This window comes from Myotis nattereri (genome assembly GCF_964212035.1).
Source record: "Myotis nattereri genome assembly, chromosome: 15".
NCBI classification, from domain to species: Eukaryota; Metazoa; Chordata; class Mammalia; order Chiroptera; family Vespertilionidae; genus Myotis; species Myotis nattereri.
The window spans coordinates 18214806-18232716 of NC_138090.1; the positions used below are offsets into that span (position 1 = coordinate 18214806).

The 17911-nt window shown below is 45.4% G+C and overlaps 1 protein-coding gene across 1 annotated transcript in view; it reads right to left on the bottom strand.

Moving 5' to 3' along the window:
* Positions 1-2108: 2108 nt before the first annotated feature.
* GLG1 (golgi glycoprotein 1) overlaps positions 2109-17911 on the bottom strand; it is a gene marked incomplete at its 5' end in the record, with an annotated part of 112198 nt that continues 96395 nt past the window's right edge. The window contains 12 exons of the mRNA XM_081108086.1: positions 2109-3055; positions 5449-5555; positions 6133-6253; positions 7725-7832; positions 8799-8900; positions 9091-9233; positions 9907-10030; positions 11581-11718; positions 13704-13796; positions 14525-14642; positions 15564-15652; positions 17280-17393. Of these exons, the coding sequence (XP_080964212.1) occupies positions 2888-3055; positions 5449-5555; positions 6133-6253; positions 7725-7832; positions 8799-8900; positions 9091-9233; positions 9907-10030; positions 11581-11718; positions 13704-13796; positions 14525-14642; positions 15564-15652; positions 17280-17393 (1425 nt within the window). The 3' untranslated portion in view covers positions 2109-2887. The remainder of the gene's footprint in view (positions 3056-5448; positions 5556-6132; positions 6254-7724; positions 7833-8798; positions 8901-9090; positions 9234-9906; positions 10031-11580; positions 11719-13703; positions 13797-14524; positions 14643-15563; positions 15653-17279; positions 17394-17911) is intronic.

Genomic DNA, 17911 nt, shown 5'->3' on the forward strand with positions numbered 1-17911 from the left:
GGGCACCAGGTGGTCTCCTCCTGGAGCCACCCTCTGCGGGAGACGCTCCAGTAGGGGGCATTCGTCTTGTTCTTGATATTTTGCCCAGATTTCTGATTTCCGCCTGTACGCAGTGCCTCCAGCCCAGGAGGCTGCCCTCCTGATGCCTCTGGAATATCGTGGAGCACACCAGGTATGAGTCCCTGAGACACTGGAGAGAGCTGGTAAGGCCAGGGGAGGTACCTGGCTACTGTCATTTTCAACAATTGCCAGGAGCCTTGGCCTTGGCCAAACCCCCACCTGCTGCTTATGTTATTGTTCAGGGGCTGGACATCAGAAGAGATAAATGCCAAGGTCTGTCATCAGCTCTTCCACTAGGGCCACGGTTCCTCCTTTGCTAATTCTAGGCTAGGTGACTTACTCTCTACTGATCGGAGGCTGGCAACCAGAGTGCCTGTGTATCTGTTTTGTGACACCAAGTGCAGAGCAGCAGAGGTACAGCTGCAGGTGCAGGTGGTGCTGGGCGTGGAAATCTGCCTGGAGTCCCAAGAACCATCACATCAGACTGCTCCAGGAGGCTGGGGAAATGCTTTCTTACAAGCCACTGCAGACAGAGGCAGAGTACCCCTTCTATTCCGACCATCTCTAAAGGCAACAAAAGTTTCAAGAATCAAACTCCTCAAACTTCCAGATCTGCTGCAGACAATGAAGGAGATCGTCCCAGCTCAGAAAGAACAGAAATATGGAGGCATTAAATTATGGAGATGTTTGACATGTATAGGGAGGGAGACTGCAGAGATGAGAATGGCACCGGCCCCTCCAAATGGTGAACATCAATCCAATCCTGTAAACAACACCAGACACGTCAGGGGGCCTGCATTTAGAGGACACCCCACTTCTCGATCCCAAGCCTCAGCAACCTCCACCACCCAAGCGGGAACCCCTGGGGAAATGGTTGGGACCAGCTCAATTTGGTCCAACAGTGGAGGTGGAAGGGGTGTTGCTCAGACTCCCAGAGTTTCAAGTTTTATGAGACGGAAGAGTCTCAGTTGCTGAGCATCAGGAAGACCTAAGAGCAGGACTGAGGGAGCCAAGCTGCTGAGTGGCTCCCTCGGTGACTTGTTAGCCCAGGCAGGGGTAACACACAGCTGGCTTCTGGAAGCCACTGCCTCCAGGAAAGGTCGCAAGGAGAAATGAAAGAAAAAGAAGACCAGAGTATCAAATACACGCCAGTCAGGTCAGGGCAGGAGCAACGTGGACCAACTGACCCATAAACTGACCCACTCTGTACTGAAAACCTCAGGGGAGACGAATGTGAAGGTCCACGGCACACATGGACGGTGGCCAAGGGGGCGGGGGGGAAGGGCGCCATGGTCTATGCAGACAGTTTTAGGCACATGATTTATAACACTTTGTGGACGTCTAACAGGTTAATAAAATATATATTATATAAATATATCTCCTACTGTACACGCCGCCCTCTAGGCAGCCACTGTGACTCCATGCCCCAAGTCAAGCCAGCCGTGCTGGGTAGAACCATGATGCCTGCGTCCTCCCTCTGTACGCTCCAACCTGTCACCTCCACACCGTGGGGTGAGGGAGAGTGGCCAGGAATATTGCTCCCATTAACTCAGATTCTGAAAAGACTGACGAATCCCCAAAGTACAACATTTAGCCAATGCCTTCTACCGTGGGTGTATGCAGCAAACGGGCAGAAAGGAAAAGAATGGAGAAAGCCTCCATCTTTTAATGTAAGAACTTTCCACGCCCTCTGCATGTAGAGGCATAAAGGAGCTGTCTAGGAAGGTGGCTCAGAGCCTGCAAAAAGGTCAGGCTGAACTGCAGTCACACCTGAGACCATGCTACATCTTTCTAAGCCATTGCCCTGACCTGCAACGTTGCCTGAAAAATAAAGCAAAGTGAATCAAGCCCTGGCTCCTCCTTCCTCCCCCAGCCCCTCCCCCACATGCGCTGCTTCCCAGCACCTGCCACCCAGCAGGGCAATCCCCAGGCAGCCGAGCCCTGCACTAGCCTGGAGGAGGGAGGGCACTGGGATTCTGCTGCCTGGGGACCCGGGTCCCGCCTCTCAGTGCAGATCAGCATCACAGAGTTTTGATCTTCTCCCCAATCCATTTGCCCCTCGCCTAGGGAGGCTCCGGCTTTACTTCACTGAGGTGAGGAGATCGTAGGAATACATATGGCCATGGGGGTCTTGACCAGCAGTGGCTCTTTAGGGTGGAAACTGGAAGGCATCACTGTTTCAGCAGAAGAAAACAGGATCCGAAGTTGGCTGGTTAGTGGTTTCCCACCACTTGGTGAAGTCCATGGCCCTGACATGGCCCAAAGGTGCTTTTGAGAAATGAGCAAGACATCCCAGTTGTAGCATATTGGGTGGAGTGTTTCCCCTTTAACGTCCTGTCTTCATTATACACAGTCACACAGAAGAAAGAGCCCACTGCCCAAATCAAGCTTGGAGGAGGTATGCTACTATATACATTTTTTCCTTTCTTTAAAAACTTATTTCCTGTGTGTGTGTGTGTGTGTGTGTTATTTTTTTTGTTTTTGTTTTTTTAAGAAATCATTTGAGTTGCAGGTCAGATGAGTTGGTTCTGGAAGTACCTGTGGTTCCATTGGTATGAGAGAGACTTGTCTACAGGTAAACCTAAGTCTGCCAACAACGGCGATAACCAAGTGGCCAGCGGCTGATGCTGCACAGATGGCCGGAAGGAGGGACACCATGACATGGGTGAAGTCTGAGATGGGACAATGCAGTGGTACCTGCTGCTGCTCTAACATGGGTGTTTGTTGGTGGCACCTCTGAGAAGAACGAGGTGAGAGGGTACGCTATACAGGAGGTCTGTACAAACTAGGTACTGGACAGACAGTTCCTTTGGTGGTCAAGGTGGCTCTACCTGTCCTTGAGCTCTCGTGTCACTCGTTTGGTGATACGTCCACACATCAGGCCAATCAGGAACAATATACAGATGCTCCCACTGATCACGGAGAGAATGTAGTTCTTTGACGGGGACGTCATCACCTGCATGGCGAGGTCAGAGAAGCCATCCGCGGGGGCCACCTGGAGTAACATACGACAGCATCACCCTCTGAGAGAACCGGGCTGGGGTGGTGCTAGCTCTAACTTGCCCTATCTTGATTCCTAGCTTAATTTATGTCATTTCTTTTGAGGAGCACGGGCAAGGGACAAGAGCTACAACTCTTTTTTTTAATCATAATATTGTATGTATCTACTATGTAAGGTTAGATGGACCTGGAGATGATTATGTAAGTGAAATAAGCCAGTCAGAGTAATACCACATGATCTCACTTATATGTGGACTCTAATGAACAAAATAAACTGAAGAACAAAATAGAAACAGAGGCATGGACACATGGAACAGACTGACAGCTGTCAGAGGGGAGGGGGCTGGGGAACTAGATGAAAGAAGGTGCAGTGATTAAGCAAAAAACCCCACACACATATATATATAACACACAGACACAGACAACAGTGTGGTAATAGCCAGAGGGAAAGGGAGGTGGGAGCAGATGGAGGTGGATGCGGGGGGGGGGGGGGGGTAAATGGGACAGAAAGAGACACGACTTTGGGAACAGGTGTACAACACAGTGTGCAGGTGATGTTTTGTTAAGCTGTACACTTGAAACTTGTATGGTTTTATGAACCAATGTCACCCCAATAAATTCAATTTAAAAATAAAAATAAAGGATCTGTTAAGAACATAAAGATTAGAAAATACAGCCAAACCCAAAGAGGGGGAGTCTCATCACAGCAATCTCTACCCGCAACAAAATAACAGCCCACTGAGGACTGGCCGATGTGCTGGGCCTTGGAAAGGGCTCAGCATGTTTGCAACCAGGCAGCCCTCACACCACCTCGCAGGGGGCTTTATTATCCCATATTACAGATGGAGATTTGGAGGCCCAAGGACTAGGAGGTGGTTTAGTGACTTGCAAAAGGTCACAGGTTCTTATGTACTCTGATTCATTTCATTCATCATGTTTGCTGCCTTTTAGAAAACAATTCAAATTGTGTTATATGCCAATTCTTTATCTTGACTTGTTTGCACTCACCATTCTATCTTAAGCACTCCCCCACATCAAAAGTAATGTGCAAACATGATGGACAGGGACTGAATATGCTTCCCCACTTCCCCACTGTGGGCATTGCCATGTAACCAATCTTCACCCTCAGTCTTCCTCACTGCGTTCTCAAATGCGCCTCTAGTAGCTGCTACGGCAGAATCAGAACCGGAAGGCTCCCAGGCACAAACTGTTCTTTTGAGTCTCACCTTAGCTGGGTGCCTGAAAAGGGCTGGCCCCGAGGTGTCTGGGCTGCTTCTATGCTGAGCCCAGGTACACAAAACAGAGCAGGAGGCTTCAGATTAATGTAATCTGAGCGCCAATACTTGTCAATCCAAAGCAAGCAGTGGCAATTCTTAGCAGCTCAAAAGTGGAAACCAGTGCGGAAAGAAAAGGGTAACTTCGTCTCTACTGCCTCAACTAACCAAGGACGTCAAAGCTGACGTTCCCTCAGGAGAAGGAATAAGGGGTGCTTAATCCCTTGCTATTTTGACAGTTACAGTCCCTTATGTCTAGGTATGAAAACTTCCTGTGGTCTTTCCTGCTTGCCTGTTACCCTTGACCTTTAAGCACATGGGTGACGGGAAGTCCTCTCTCTCGATCTAAGGATCATCTATCGCAGCGAGGGAGATAGAAAGAGTGTGGATCTAGAAACCTGACTTTTGCGCCTTGGGCAAGTCATAATTTAGGAAGTCGCAGTTCCCTCCACCATAAAATGAGAGAATAATCATTCCACTGACCTCATAGGTTTCAAGTTTTAAATGAGGTAACATATCCATCAAAGTGATTTGTGAACAAGGCAATGTATACATGAGAAGAATTGTTATCATTCTCTCACTGAGTCTGAGTTTTTGTAGGAAAAATCCCCCCCGGCCAAGTCCGCCTGGGTACCATCCACTTTCACCGGTGTCCTAATGTCTCTCTCCATCCTATGACGCTCTGTGTTCCAGGCTAGCTGAGGGCCAGTCTCACATCCGTATTTTGCTCCTATAGATTGTGCAAAATTAGAAAAACAAGCTACAGCAGGAGTGGCTGATACCCTTCTTTTCTCGTGGGCATGATGTCTAGTTTCTCTTTGCACAGCTGGCTTAAGTCACATCCTTCCTTCGGGTGACTCACTTTTCAGTGGTGGACTGTGGGCCTCTGAGGGCAGAAGTAACAGCCCTGGCAAACCCTAGCAGACACAGCCCAATGCAAAGCAAGACGGTTCCAGGCTCATGGACAGCCAAGGAGGCTCAAAGGTACCCTGACAGATTTTTTTAATACTCGTACTGCTGGCCTCACAAGGACTAGAAAACCAGTGAAGTGCCTTGAAGAGACTGGAAACTGACAGAACAGATGGCCACTTCAGCAGATGCTCTTGGTCATTACCTTCGCTGCGTAACTCCACATCTCAATCCGATCATTGAGGCGTTTCTTGCACTCCGGTTGTAACCTCACCCGCTTGTCCTCCAGGGCCTCCATGAGGCAGGACATTTCTGTGGAAGGAAAGGGATAAGAACAGTCTGAAACCCACAGAACTGAGAGATTTCGGTAAGGTTGGGGGGAAGGCTATCTAACCACCAGAGACTTCAGATCTGCTGGATGAACAAAGTTAAATCCATTCTAGGAAACCTGACCCAAGATGTAACATGGAGAATGATGATATTTCATTCCCACATGGACTGTCCAGTCTCTCCTAAAACCTCTCTTATATTTACTGGGCACACATGGCACAGAAACAACTCCCCACCTGCCCAGGTTCTACCTCACACAAAACCTGTGCACTGAGCCTGATGTGGCCACTGGGAAGCTGACGAAGCTGAAGCTGGACAAGATGGGAAAGAGATCCATGATGGTGGCCTGACTTATGCTTCCCTGAACTCAACTCTCGCAGCTAGGTCCTCTCACACTGCAGATTTATTCCAAAGTTCATTTTGCCACGAAGGCTCTCAGGGGATGTCGTCTGTGGTTGAGCTGCAGCTACAGAACAGAGTAGCTGCACCTAATGTCTCAGGGGGAGTCTTCGCTCCTCCCAAGGCAGTTCAGACAGGGTCAGCGTGTACAGTGACTTACGACGCCCGCGGCCAGGGGTGATGGCTGCGCAGTGGTGTTTGATGTCCAGGGCACAAGCTGTATGAAGAACTGGGTCCACAAAGATGTCTGCTTTGCTTTCCTTCAGCATGTTTAACACCTCCTGGGAAGGGAAGAGCATTGCAGAGAGAGCTTTTGTGGAGACAATGCATCAGATCTGCTGTCTGCAAATACTTTAGGTACAAAGAAGTCAAGGAGAGAAAGCTGAGACAGGCAGCAATGTGGTGATGACGCAGAGAGTGCAGATTTTTAGTAACCAATTTTTTAAAAAGAATAGTTTATTGATTCTGAGAGAGAGAGGAAGGGAGAGGGAGAGAGAGAAACATCAACGTGAGAGTGTAACATCAATCTGCTTCCTCCTGCACACCCCTTACAGGGGATTAACTCGCAACCTGGGCATATGCCCTGACAGGGAATTGAACCAACAACCTCCTGGGGCACAGGACAATGCCCAATCGAGCCACACTGCCAGGGCATTTTAGCATCCAACAAAATTTAATTCAACAAATATACTTGGGGACCTACCTAGCGAAAGAAAAGCTGTTTGCTAAACAAAGCAGGAGATTGTAAGATCAGATTTATATTTTTGATATTATTATTAAATACTAAATGCTAGTATTCATATTGATGTAATATAATTATTTTGTTACTTTAAGAAGTCAGAAAATGTGAATTCTGAAAATCAGAGTAATATGCTATACGAAAATTCCCAAACAAAAGTAGATGTCTGCAAAATGTTTCACTTTACTTCCATTATCCTCAAAAGGAAAAAATTAACTCACAAAGCATAATGCTACTGCAACAATAATTCTTATTTGAGTTTAAAGAAGTTTTGAACAAGAGACTTATAAGCATAATAGAAGTGAAATCAACTCTGCAAACCCTCCAATTGTATATGATGAAATTATAGGAGGTAAAGACAGGCTGGAAATGATTTGTTAAATAAAAATTAGTTTGCTCTCAATAAAGACCGTGGTTCCTGTAAAACAACAACAATAAAAACAAAAACCCAAAAATAAAACTCAAGTCCCCACACTGGGGATCAAGCCCGCAACCCAGGCATGAGCCCTTGACTGGAACTGAGCCCAGGACCCTTCAGTCCGCAGGCCAACGCTCTATCCACTGAGCCAAACCAGCAGGCCACTGAAACACTTTTTAAAAAAGGTCAAATTTTCAATTTTGTAGTATACTGTATGCTTAGTCATATTTTGATAAATTTGTTTTTATGTGATGTTTCTGAAATGAATTAAATTTTTAGTTTGAGTTTTATGAATGCAATGCACTAATATATTGGAATTGACATTTTGCTCTGGTATTCCACTCAGAGTGCCCTTTAAACAATGGCCTAGTCATGGAAATGAGACATTCACAAATAATTAGTACATGTGACAGAATATTTAAGTTATAGGCCATTAATGGTCAAGAGTCAAATTAAAGTTTGGTAAGAGAGAACAGCATAGCATTCTGGGAAGGAAGGTTTAGATTTTATCACTAAAACGTGCAGAATATAGCATTAAAGGAAAAAGGGGGAAGAGGAGAGAAAAGCAAGTGGGGGGAGTGATGATGGCGGTTACCCTTTTGCACATGTCTGTTTTGATTTTGAGCAGGTTAACTTTGAGGCACTCCTCCACTTGACCTGTCTGCTCCTGGGCTGCTGCTTCCTCGGCACACAGATTGGAGATCTGTCCAGGAGACACACAAAACAAGGCCACCCCACTCTCACCAGAAACCTCGGTCTCTGAAATGTGCAGATCTGGTGACCCTCCCACACACGTGCCCAGAGCTCCACGCAAACGGGCTCCTCCTCCTTCCCCTCTGTCCAGAACGAGATACCAAGCTCCGTTTTTGTTTTCCTTCACAAGGACTGGCACAGAGCCAAAAAACAGCCCATGTGCATATCCTCATGCTGCCAACCCTAAGACCTGAGAGGCTGTCCCAGGACTGCTCAAGGACTAGCATCAAACATACTTCCTGATTCCACAGGAGGAAGGTCATGCAGCCAAGTTAATACTCAAAGCAAGTGCTTCACATTTCCAGAGGTTCAGGGTCAACCCAGACTCACAACTCAAACACACACACACACACACAGAGGAGAGAGAGAGAGAGAGAGAGAGAGAGAGAGAGAGAGAGAGAGAGAGAGAGGCCCAGGAACATAGCCTGCAGCACAGATTAAAACTTAATCTATTTTGGACAGCTCTGAGTAAGCTGTTTGAAGTATTTTTAGCTACGACCCCCTCAAGTTCACATACACTGAACAAGGTTCTCCACTCAGCCCTTTCTAGCTAGGAAGTCAAATGATTTCCAAGGACTGGCACTTCTTTAGTGCTATTATAGGAGCACGTTTATCTTTCTGCCAAGTCTTGGGGTGTTCTGGGTTCCCTATCAGAACCAGGAGAAGGGAAGAGTAAACTTATGTAGAGACATAACAGGAGAATGATTTTGTTTAATAGAGAACTACAGAACCAGCCCTGCACAGTAACAGGACTAATTCCATTACAGAGAACCAGGAACTTGGACCATGGAGAGCCTAAAGGTGTCCCTTCAACTCACCCTGGAGCCAGGGCTCAGGGAAAGAGAGTAAAGAACTTTGCTCCAATGAAACTTCTCTGACCAGCTCTGTTCACAACCGGTTTCATCCCCAATCCTACCTCATCCGAGCAGTGCAGCTGCAGCTGAGGATCGAGTCGGTAATCCAGAGCAGACTCCTGAATAATAATCCGGATCTGGTCTTCGCAGTCTGAAGAGAGGCGCTACATGTGACAACAGGAGAACATGTCAGGCTGTTAGACAACTTCAGCTTTTACTTGGCCCCTGACGTGGGGAAGGTATAAAAAGGTCCTGGGGCAGCAGGAGCGAGCTGAGGCCTTCCCATGAGAACCAGTGCCAGGAACAGAGGCGGCTCCATGAACACACCTCTGTGGAGAGCCCGGGCCAATTTACCTGGTCAGCATATCTCAGCTTGAGGCAAGAGATGACTTGGCCTTCCAGTTCCGAATCCTCCTTGGCCTTAGTCAGGATACCGTGACAGAATTTAGGAATGTCGGCTTTACAGGCTTTCCTTAACACAGGGTTTAGGCGGTAATCTAGAGCAGAAAGTGTTAAGAACATGATAAAATATGTATTCCAACTGGATTCACAAATATTTAGAGAGCCACCTTCCAAAAAGGGACATATTATATCAATGACCACAAATAAACCATTGATGTATTTATTCCATGAATGTATATATACTGAGCTCTATTTGTTTTTACTCAGAAATACAAACCAGGAATCCCTCTACGGGGCAGCAGCTGCTCAGAGTCTGAGACTGATCTTCTGAGCAGTCCTCACAAACATCAACCTTCCCCATACAGTTAGCTTTGAAAATACTGAGAACAGAATACCCAACTCACCTTGGCCATTTAGTTACAAGGTAACTCAGAGATAAAATTTCTCTGCTCTAAAATGAATGACCCATATACTCACCTGCCACATGCGTGAAGTTTTATTAAATCTCTAGACTTTTCAAGAAATCTAGCCCTGATTTCTTTTGTAAGTCCTTCAAAGGCAGTTTTCTATTTTTTCAGCCTCTTCTTTCCCATGGCTTTTGTTCTGTTTTCCTGGATACTATTCAAGGGAGGATTAAGCCCTTTTGCTTACATCCAAGCTCTCCCTGAAAATTCCCAAGCAACAAAGGACCTACAGTTTTATGAAGCATGGATCCGCCCACTCAGTTCCATTAAGTGCGGGGCCTGGAAAGCCAAGCCAGGATGTTACCTGTGTTCTGGGTGATCTGGCGCTTGGTTATCATCTGTTTGCATTTGGGATCCATCAATTCACTGTTTTTATTTTGTTTCAAGCACTGCAACATGGTTTTGGAATCTGCTTCTGGACAGAATCTCTGCAAAGAATCAAAGTTTTATAAAAACAGCTATTCAAACATGGCAATTAACACCATCTGCATCACCTGTATTACTCAAACATCTGTTGAGAAGCTTATGACAGAAGCAGCCTGCAGGTATCACTTGGGACAAGAGAAATGACTAAGCGTGAATAAGCATTCAGCCTCAAGCCCTATTCTGTACCTACTTTCCACTGTAGCTCTCACATTTCTTTCTCCTACCTCAGTGTCTCCTAGTTTACATTGGATTGATTCCCTACCCTCATGGCTGTTACATTACGTGGCATCTCATGAGCATAAGTATTATGAAGCATGAATTTAACTGTACCAGGTGGCCAAATATCTACCAATTCCAATGGGAAACTCAGGAATTACCCAGTAACCAGTGTGAACAGGGATGTGTGGAAAGGACCCATCTGGTTTATCTCTTAACTACAGGGCCAGTCCCTATACACTGGTGAGTGTCCTTGAAGTCAGAGCTCCATTTCGGACTAGTAAAAAATTCCATCTCTACCTAATTCTAGTATGGGGATGACATCTGAATATGGGGATGTGAACTGGTGACTGATCTTTATAAAAGTAATATCAAGTTTCTGCAAACCCAACCCTGATATTTCCATTTTTACAGAGGACTCAATTCTACCAGGCCCACCAAAAGACTTCTAACTTTCACAATTCTCTTTGGAATTTATTTGATAGGTTGAAAAGTAGCATTTTATCTTAAAGGGAAGCAGAAGTAAGTGGTCAGAACCTTGAGTTTAATCTCTGTATATATGGATAGATCCAGGAACTGATGTCTAGGTTCTCAAGTCGGCCCTGCTGTAGAGAATGCTCACTGCAGAAGTAAATGAACCAAAAAACTTGTCAAATGGAAAAGCCTTTCGATGGTGGTGGATTAATGTCAGGACATTTTGAAGGTGGCTTTCTCAGTATACCACCATGAATCGCCCCCAAAACCAATCATATATTCATTGGACCTCTAGTTATTCGTGGCTCAGGTCCAAGTGAGGTCAGTTATCTTAGCTCAGGGTTTTTTTTAACTTGACGTACATCAGAATCGTCTGGAGAGCTTTAAACCAGACGCTCCACTCCCAGTTTCTGACTCAGCAGATCTGGGTGGGGCCCAGAAATCTGCAGATTCCCTGGGGATGCTGATGCGCTGGTCTGGGACCAGACTTTGAGAACCACGTCTTAGCTGTATAAACAATGAAAACGGGAAGATCATATGAATTTCCTCTGACATTTAAAGAGGTTTATGCTGCCCTAACCAGTTTGGCTCAGTGGATAGAGCATCAGCCTGCGGACTGAAGGGTCCCAGGTTTGATTCCAGTCAAGGGCATGTACCTTGGTTGCGGGCACATCCTCAGAGTGGGTGTGAAGGAGGCAGCTGATCGATGTTTCTCTCTCATCGATGTTTCTAACTCTCTATTCCCTCTCCCTTATTCTCTGTAAAAAAAATCAATAAAATATATTTAAAAAAATAAAATAAAAAGGGTTATGCTGTCATTTTCACTCACCCTGTGCTTAGTGCTTGGTTTTGGACCTCTTACCTTTATCATCTGCTTGCAGACCCTCATGAGCGTATAATCTAGTTCTGGGTCCATCATCTCTGTCTCCTGCAGCTTAAAAACTTTCTGGTGGCAACGGGTACTTAGCTGCTTCTTGTTTTCTTTCAGACATTCAATAATCTAGGGCGTAGAGTAATGGTCAAGTTAAGGGGTGCACCAGGATTGATAATCCACGTCTTCCGACTGAAGCATTCAGATCTTAGTACATCCCCCTTTCTATCCAAGTACCTTCCATGTCTAATTCCTAGGTAATAGGAATCAGGGTTTCCTTACCAAGGAGAATTATATTGATAGATGTGTAACTTCAGAGCTCATAGTAAACCAACCATATAAAAATAATGAACAGCAGGCTGCACTGAGCTCTAAAGGGAAGGAACCCACTCAGGATTCCTGGCTTCTTTTGCCTTCTCGAGCTGATCCTCGTCAAGATTCCTTCTGAAGCAAACGGGAGGCTCTCTGGCTTTCGCTAGAGCAATAACCCTGACTAGACTGCAGGCACAAGCCAGGAGGTTCAGTTCAACTCACCACTTACCACAAGAGAATAGAGCATTACATGCCAGGTATAAATTAGACCCAATTCTTACCCCACACAGGGCAAACTTTATATAAACAAACAAGTACAGTAAAAAAGATGAGTGGATTAACATAAAAGCATAAAGTATATGATGCTAAGTGAATAAGCCAGTCAGAGAAAGAAAAATATGATCTCACTTATATGTGGACTCTAACCAACAAAATAAACTGACAAATAAACTAGAGTCAGAGGCATAACTACATGGAACAGACTGACAGTTGTCAGGGGGGGGGGAACTGGATGAAAGAAGGTGAAGAGATTAGCCAAAGAACACATATGAGTAACCCACAGACACAAACAACAGTGAGGTGATGGCCAGGGGGAAGAGCGGGTGCATGGAGTAGCACAGGATGGATTTTCGGTAGTGAATAAGTACATCCTGACTTCTTCCCTCTGTCCTCTGTGAACGATGCAGAAGAGAAGCAGACGGAAAGCTGCAGTAGCCAGGGCTGTAGTATAAAGTCACGAGACTTCTGTGAAATTCTCAAGGCACAACCAAGAATCATCAAATAACTGAGGGAAAAGGTAACAGCACAATCCAAACATATTGTTTAATAGCCTCAGAACAACACAGAAGGAAATGCTAAATGATAAGCAAGAACAGGTTATGAAAAGAACCAACCGCAGATCTTGGGAATGAAAACAGCAGAATGGCATGAATTCTGAGACTGAAAAAGCCAACCAGAATAAGGAAGTAAAAAAAAAAGAATGCCTAATTATATCACAGTGAAAATACAGATTATTAAAGATAAAGAGAAAACTCAGAGGCAGATTAACTAATAGAAGTGAGAATCAGATTGCCCTAAGACTTTGCGTCAACAACACCAGGGACAAGAAGACAATGAAGCCACTATCTCAAAGGAAAGCTCCATGGCGATGCCCTGAACTAGAAGGGGGCAGTTGAGTTACTGGGAGAACATGAAAAAAAAAAAAATCAGAGGGATTGAACAAAAAAGGAAAAAGGGAGAGAGAACTCAAGGACATGGACAACAGTGTGGTGACTGCAAGGGGCAGAGGGCGGAGGTGGAAGAGGGCATAAAGGAGATAAATGGTGATGGAAAAAATGAAGTAAATCTTTGGACTATTCTAAAAAAAATTATTTGCTTGCACTGCATTCCTGATGATTCTGGGTAGGTCCCTGTTTCCACGTAGTTTTAAAAAAAGTTTCTTAGGTGATACTTGTGTGGCCGTTAGTGAGGCACTGCAATGGGAACATGGTGAGGGAATATCTACAGAGTTGCAGAGTGCTGGGAAAGCTAGAGAGAGGAGGAGGCATATGAAGGATCATTAAGAGATTATTAGGCAGACATGGAAACTGAAAGAGGAAAGAGAATAAATAGGAGACAAAGAGAAACTTTGGGAAAAGTCTGGCGTAACTCGTGAGAGGATGATTAGGTTGGATAGGATGTGATGAGGCCTATCCCACTAAAGAATTAATTTTTAAAATGTCACCTTCACACACACACAAAATAAATAAAGTAAAATGTCACCTTCACATTACTTTTGCAGTTAAAAAACAACAAAAAGTTACCTGGGCGTTGCCATATTGCACCGTGGAACAGTAGTTCTTGATGTCACTCTTGCAGGCTTCGTACAGATCTGGTTCCAGACGGATGTCCTCTGTCTGCAGGAGCGGGAACCAGCATGGAAAAGGGAGGTTACTCTGAGCTGGAGATGTCAAATGTTCTACATATTTTTGATTGGATCCTGTCTGGTAACCACAATTTCTACACAGCAAAGTGGCAGGAGAACGGGGATTCAGTTTCAGTTCTGCCACTAGCTAGCTGCAGGGCCTTGGACTTTCTCTGCACAATAGAATTTTCCCCTGTAGTGCACACTGGGGCTGACTTCCACTTCACCTTGGTCATCAGTGCCTGGCACTCCCCTGGAGACGGCCGCTGTCCAGGGGTTGGGCACAGACCTCAAACTGACACTATCAAATTGAAGGGAAAGATCTTTTTTTCATGCTGGGGAAGGTTTCTCTTGTTTTTATTTTCCTGCTGGAGACAAATCTGGGGCAGGTGGCCCAGTGTTGCAGGCAGCCATCATGAGGGAAAGCAGCCTCTGGCAAAGCTGGGGCAAGAACAGCAGAGTGAAAGGAGAGACCTTTGATCCCGCAGGCATTACTATGCAATGACTGTATTGCATGCTTACAGCTGTGTCTTGCTCTGGACTTTGTTTCACACAGTAAAAGTATTTTCTCGTTCAAATACAAAGTAAAACAAGAAGCTGTCATATGGTAAAACTTTAGCCCGATAGTGGCTAAACCCTTTCAATTAGTCCTCGCCCCTCACCCACTTCCTCTCCCCTGCCCCAGGGCTTCTGGGTTTGTGGCTCTGGTTGAGGCATTACCATCTCCAGCTCCTCCACCCGCAGCTGCTTGCGACACTTCAGGGACACCCTGTGTTCTTTGGCTTCCTGCAGAGTGTCGTTGCGCACGGTGGTGCTCAGGCAGATCACCACGTCCACCCTGCCAAGGGAAGGAGGAGGCCTGGGAATGGCTGGAGCCACCCAAGGGCAGGCGGCTGAGAACTGGGCTGGGCCAGCACAACACCCCCTCCCAGAACTCATGACCCTTTCACCATGTTTTGAATGCCTTTCCTTTAAGTCTGTGTTCTCAGAACTCTAAAAGCAACAATTTGACTGTATATGTCATAAAAGTTGGGCCACAGCCCAAATGCTGACTATATTCCTGAGTGGCAGGGAGGCCACAGAGGCGAGGACAGTTCAACACTTGTTTTGTTAAAAAACATGTGATCAGAGAGGAAGGCTGCGCTTAACTTGAACCATGGCTTTGATGTACGTCCTGTGAAGCTGATTCCTGAAAAGTATAGAAACCGGAGCAAAATGGGAACTTGGTTTATATGAGGGGAAATAGAAATAGAAATGTGCCTTTGCAAAGTGACAGGGAAGGATTTAGGTAGTCATGCTCCACAAACGCATCACCCTCCTCATTAAGATGTAACTCCTAAGTGAATAAGGTTTTGTTTTTCACTATATCTCTAACTCAGTAAAGCCATTCCTTCCCTGAAGACACGACTGACTGGAGTTATGTTGGGAGGAAGTCAGCTAACCTCATCGTCACAGTGCTACTTGATCCCAAGTACACAACCTCCATCTGCTCCACCAGTGACATAGCCCCAACTGGGAAAATTAAAAATGCTTCCTTAGTCTACGAGGTTCCCACATCAGAACTACCCCCACCAGTGGAGGCTCAGCAGCTATAAGGATGATGTCCAGACAAGGCAGTGTTTGGCCACACTTTCAGAGGGTGAGCAGGAGGCCTCCTGGGCTACCAGACAGTGGGAGGCTGCCTGACAGCTTGGATATTCATTCAGGAGCTAAGAAGCATTTCAGAGAAGCAGAATGAATCAATTAAAAGCTACATTACTTCTTCTTTATGTTGGGGCAAAGTTTCAGCACATCCTCTTTGCAGGCCATTTTAAACTTGTAGGAGAACCGAAAATCCTTCATCTGCACCTAAAAACAACAATGAAAAAGAAAGTCAGAAGCTTGGAAGCAAGTCCTAACCAGCAGTACTGGGTGACACTGTTCGTAGTTTGCAGAAGCCAGCCTTCCGGCCTCTGCAGGACTTGTCCTTGTCTCCACAGGCTCTGGAACTGCTAACCTCCCCTTCCTCCCTCTGCTGCACGCACAGCAGTCCGCTGCCATTCCCATCACACACATGCTGTTCCCTCGGCCAAAAGGACCCGCTCCCAGATCTCCCCCTGGTTTTCTGTCACTGCCTTGGCGTTTCTATTCAACTACCTCCCTCTACAGTCCCTTGCCTCCTTCATCCTCCAACCCTTTCATGCATTATTTTTCTTCATAGGCTCACCTGATTCTATCTGTGTCTTCCTCTTACTAGAACATAGTCCACAGGGCAGGGTTTGTGTGTTCCACCCCAGAGGCCCTGAACCCATTTGTCAAAGGCTATATGCCCCAGAAGAGGGGAATTTTACACAGATGCTTGGATTGCATCCTCCTGGCAAGAAAATGCTTGCTTTACCAGAAACACTTCCGTTAGACATGTGGTAACAAAGAAGAGCATGACTTAACCTTCTTATTATGACAGATCTGGGTAACATGATTAAGGCGGGGAGGGGGTAAGGCTTAGAGTCCAGTGTATTGATACATATTTGGGCTGCTGCAATGAACAGTGACCCAAAACAGCAGGTCTCACTGAGATTGTTCAAGGAAAGGCTAAAATACATCATGAAAGCAAGGAATGTGACTGAGGCAGGAAATGCCTCCTTACTGTCTCTATCCCCAATGGATTACACACTCCCTAAGGGTACCAACTGTATACAGTCAAACCTCATTACTGGAAATTCTCCCTCTCAGTTCTCTACCAAGTTGTTTATAGAAAAAATGTCTTTGTTGTCAAACTGACAGCCCTTTATGCTGATACCTCTGCATGACAAAAAGCGTCTCTCAGGCAACAAACAAAGGAGAGAATGCTTTTGTTGCTGGGGAAAGCAATGATTAGCACAGTTTTAAAACATAAAGAGACCATCAAGAGTGCTAATATTGCTAATAGTGTGAAACAATGATCACAGACAACTGGAGAGGCAGAAAAACTGTTGATTTTGATAAACAAAAAACAGTTAGCCAGTGACCACCATCTCTGAGGCAGTAATATATGACAAAGATGCTGCATGCCGACGGAAAGACACCACTGGGATGAATGCTAAAGTGATTCATTCAAAGCTGATAGGGGATGGTTCGATAAATTTAAGAAAATAAGTGTTGTTTTTTGTAAAGATTAAACAGTACACTAGACATGTACTATATATAAGAAAGGTTAAAGCAGGGAATCACTGGAGGGTCTGGAATGGACTAATTCAATTTATATTTTTTCTACTGGGAGGAAATTATTTGGTTTTTGACAAATCATTTCTCGAACAGCCTTCAGGAATGCATTAAGTTCGAGAACTGAGGTTCCATTGTATTTATCACTGAATTTTCAGGAGCCTAACAAAGCATCTGGCCATAGCAGGAAAAAAACACATTTATTGAAAACAAGTCAAAATAGGGCATGTATTTGGAGAAAACAATTTTTCACAAGAGCAGTCAAGGCAAGAAGGCTCTGCCCAGTGTTACTGACCAGCTGGAAGTGGGTGACACCAATGGCGCACTTCTCATTCATGTCCTTCTGGTGTTTGTTTTGTATCAGACACTCCATCAGGTCCCCGGAGTCTATCTGGTTATCTGCCACATCCTGAAAAGGCAGTGCACATTTACACTTCATTTGTAACAATTAATAAACACATCTTATAGTCTACTCCATAGAAAATGCAAACAAGGTATATATTAAATTATGTCAAAATAAGCCTGAGAAGTTACAAGGGACAAACATCTAGGGGATAAAATTCATACAGCAAGCGGCCCTGCACGAAGCTCCAACAGGAACATGTACTACGAAGTCAATGCTTTTACTCCTTTGCTTCCTGGTTGTCAGGTCCTCATGGTTCCTGGGTGTGTTTTGCTCCCACAATTAGATAATCTAATACTTGAATAAAGTAATAAAGTAACAGAATTTGCTCAATATCCAGGTACAAGAAGACAGTTGGAAGGGGAAGCCACTGTTACTGCTAACAAGTCCTGCACTGATGTACTGGAAGCAACTCAGCCATGCCCACGGGGCCTTCCCCGTCCCTCTCTAAAGGGCATCCCAACATCTGCTGCGGAGCACATATCTGGCACCTACAAAGGACGACCAAGTAAGGCCTCCGAGGA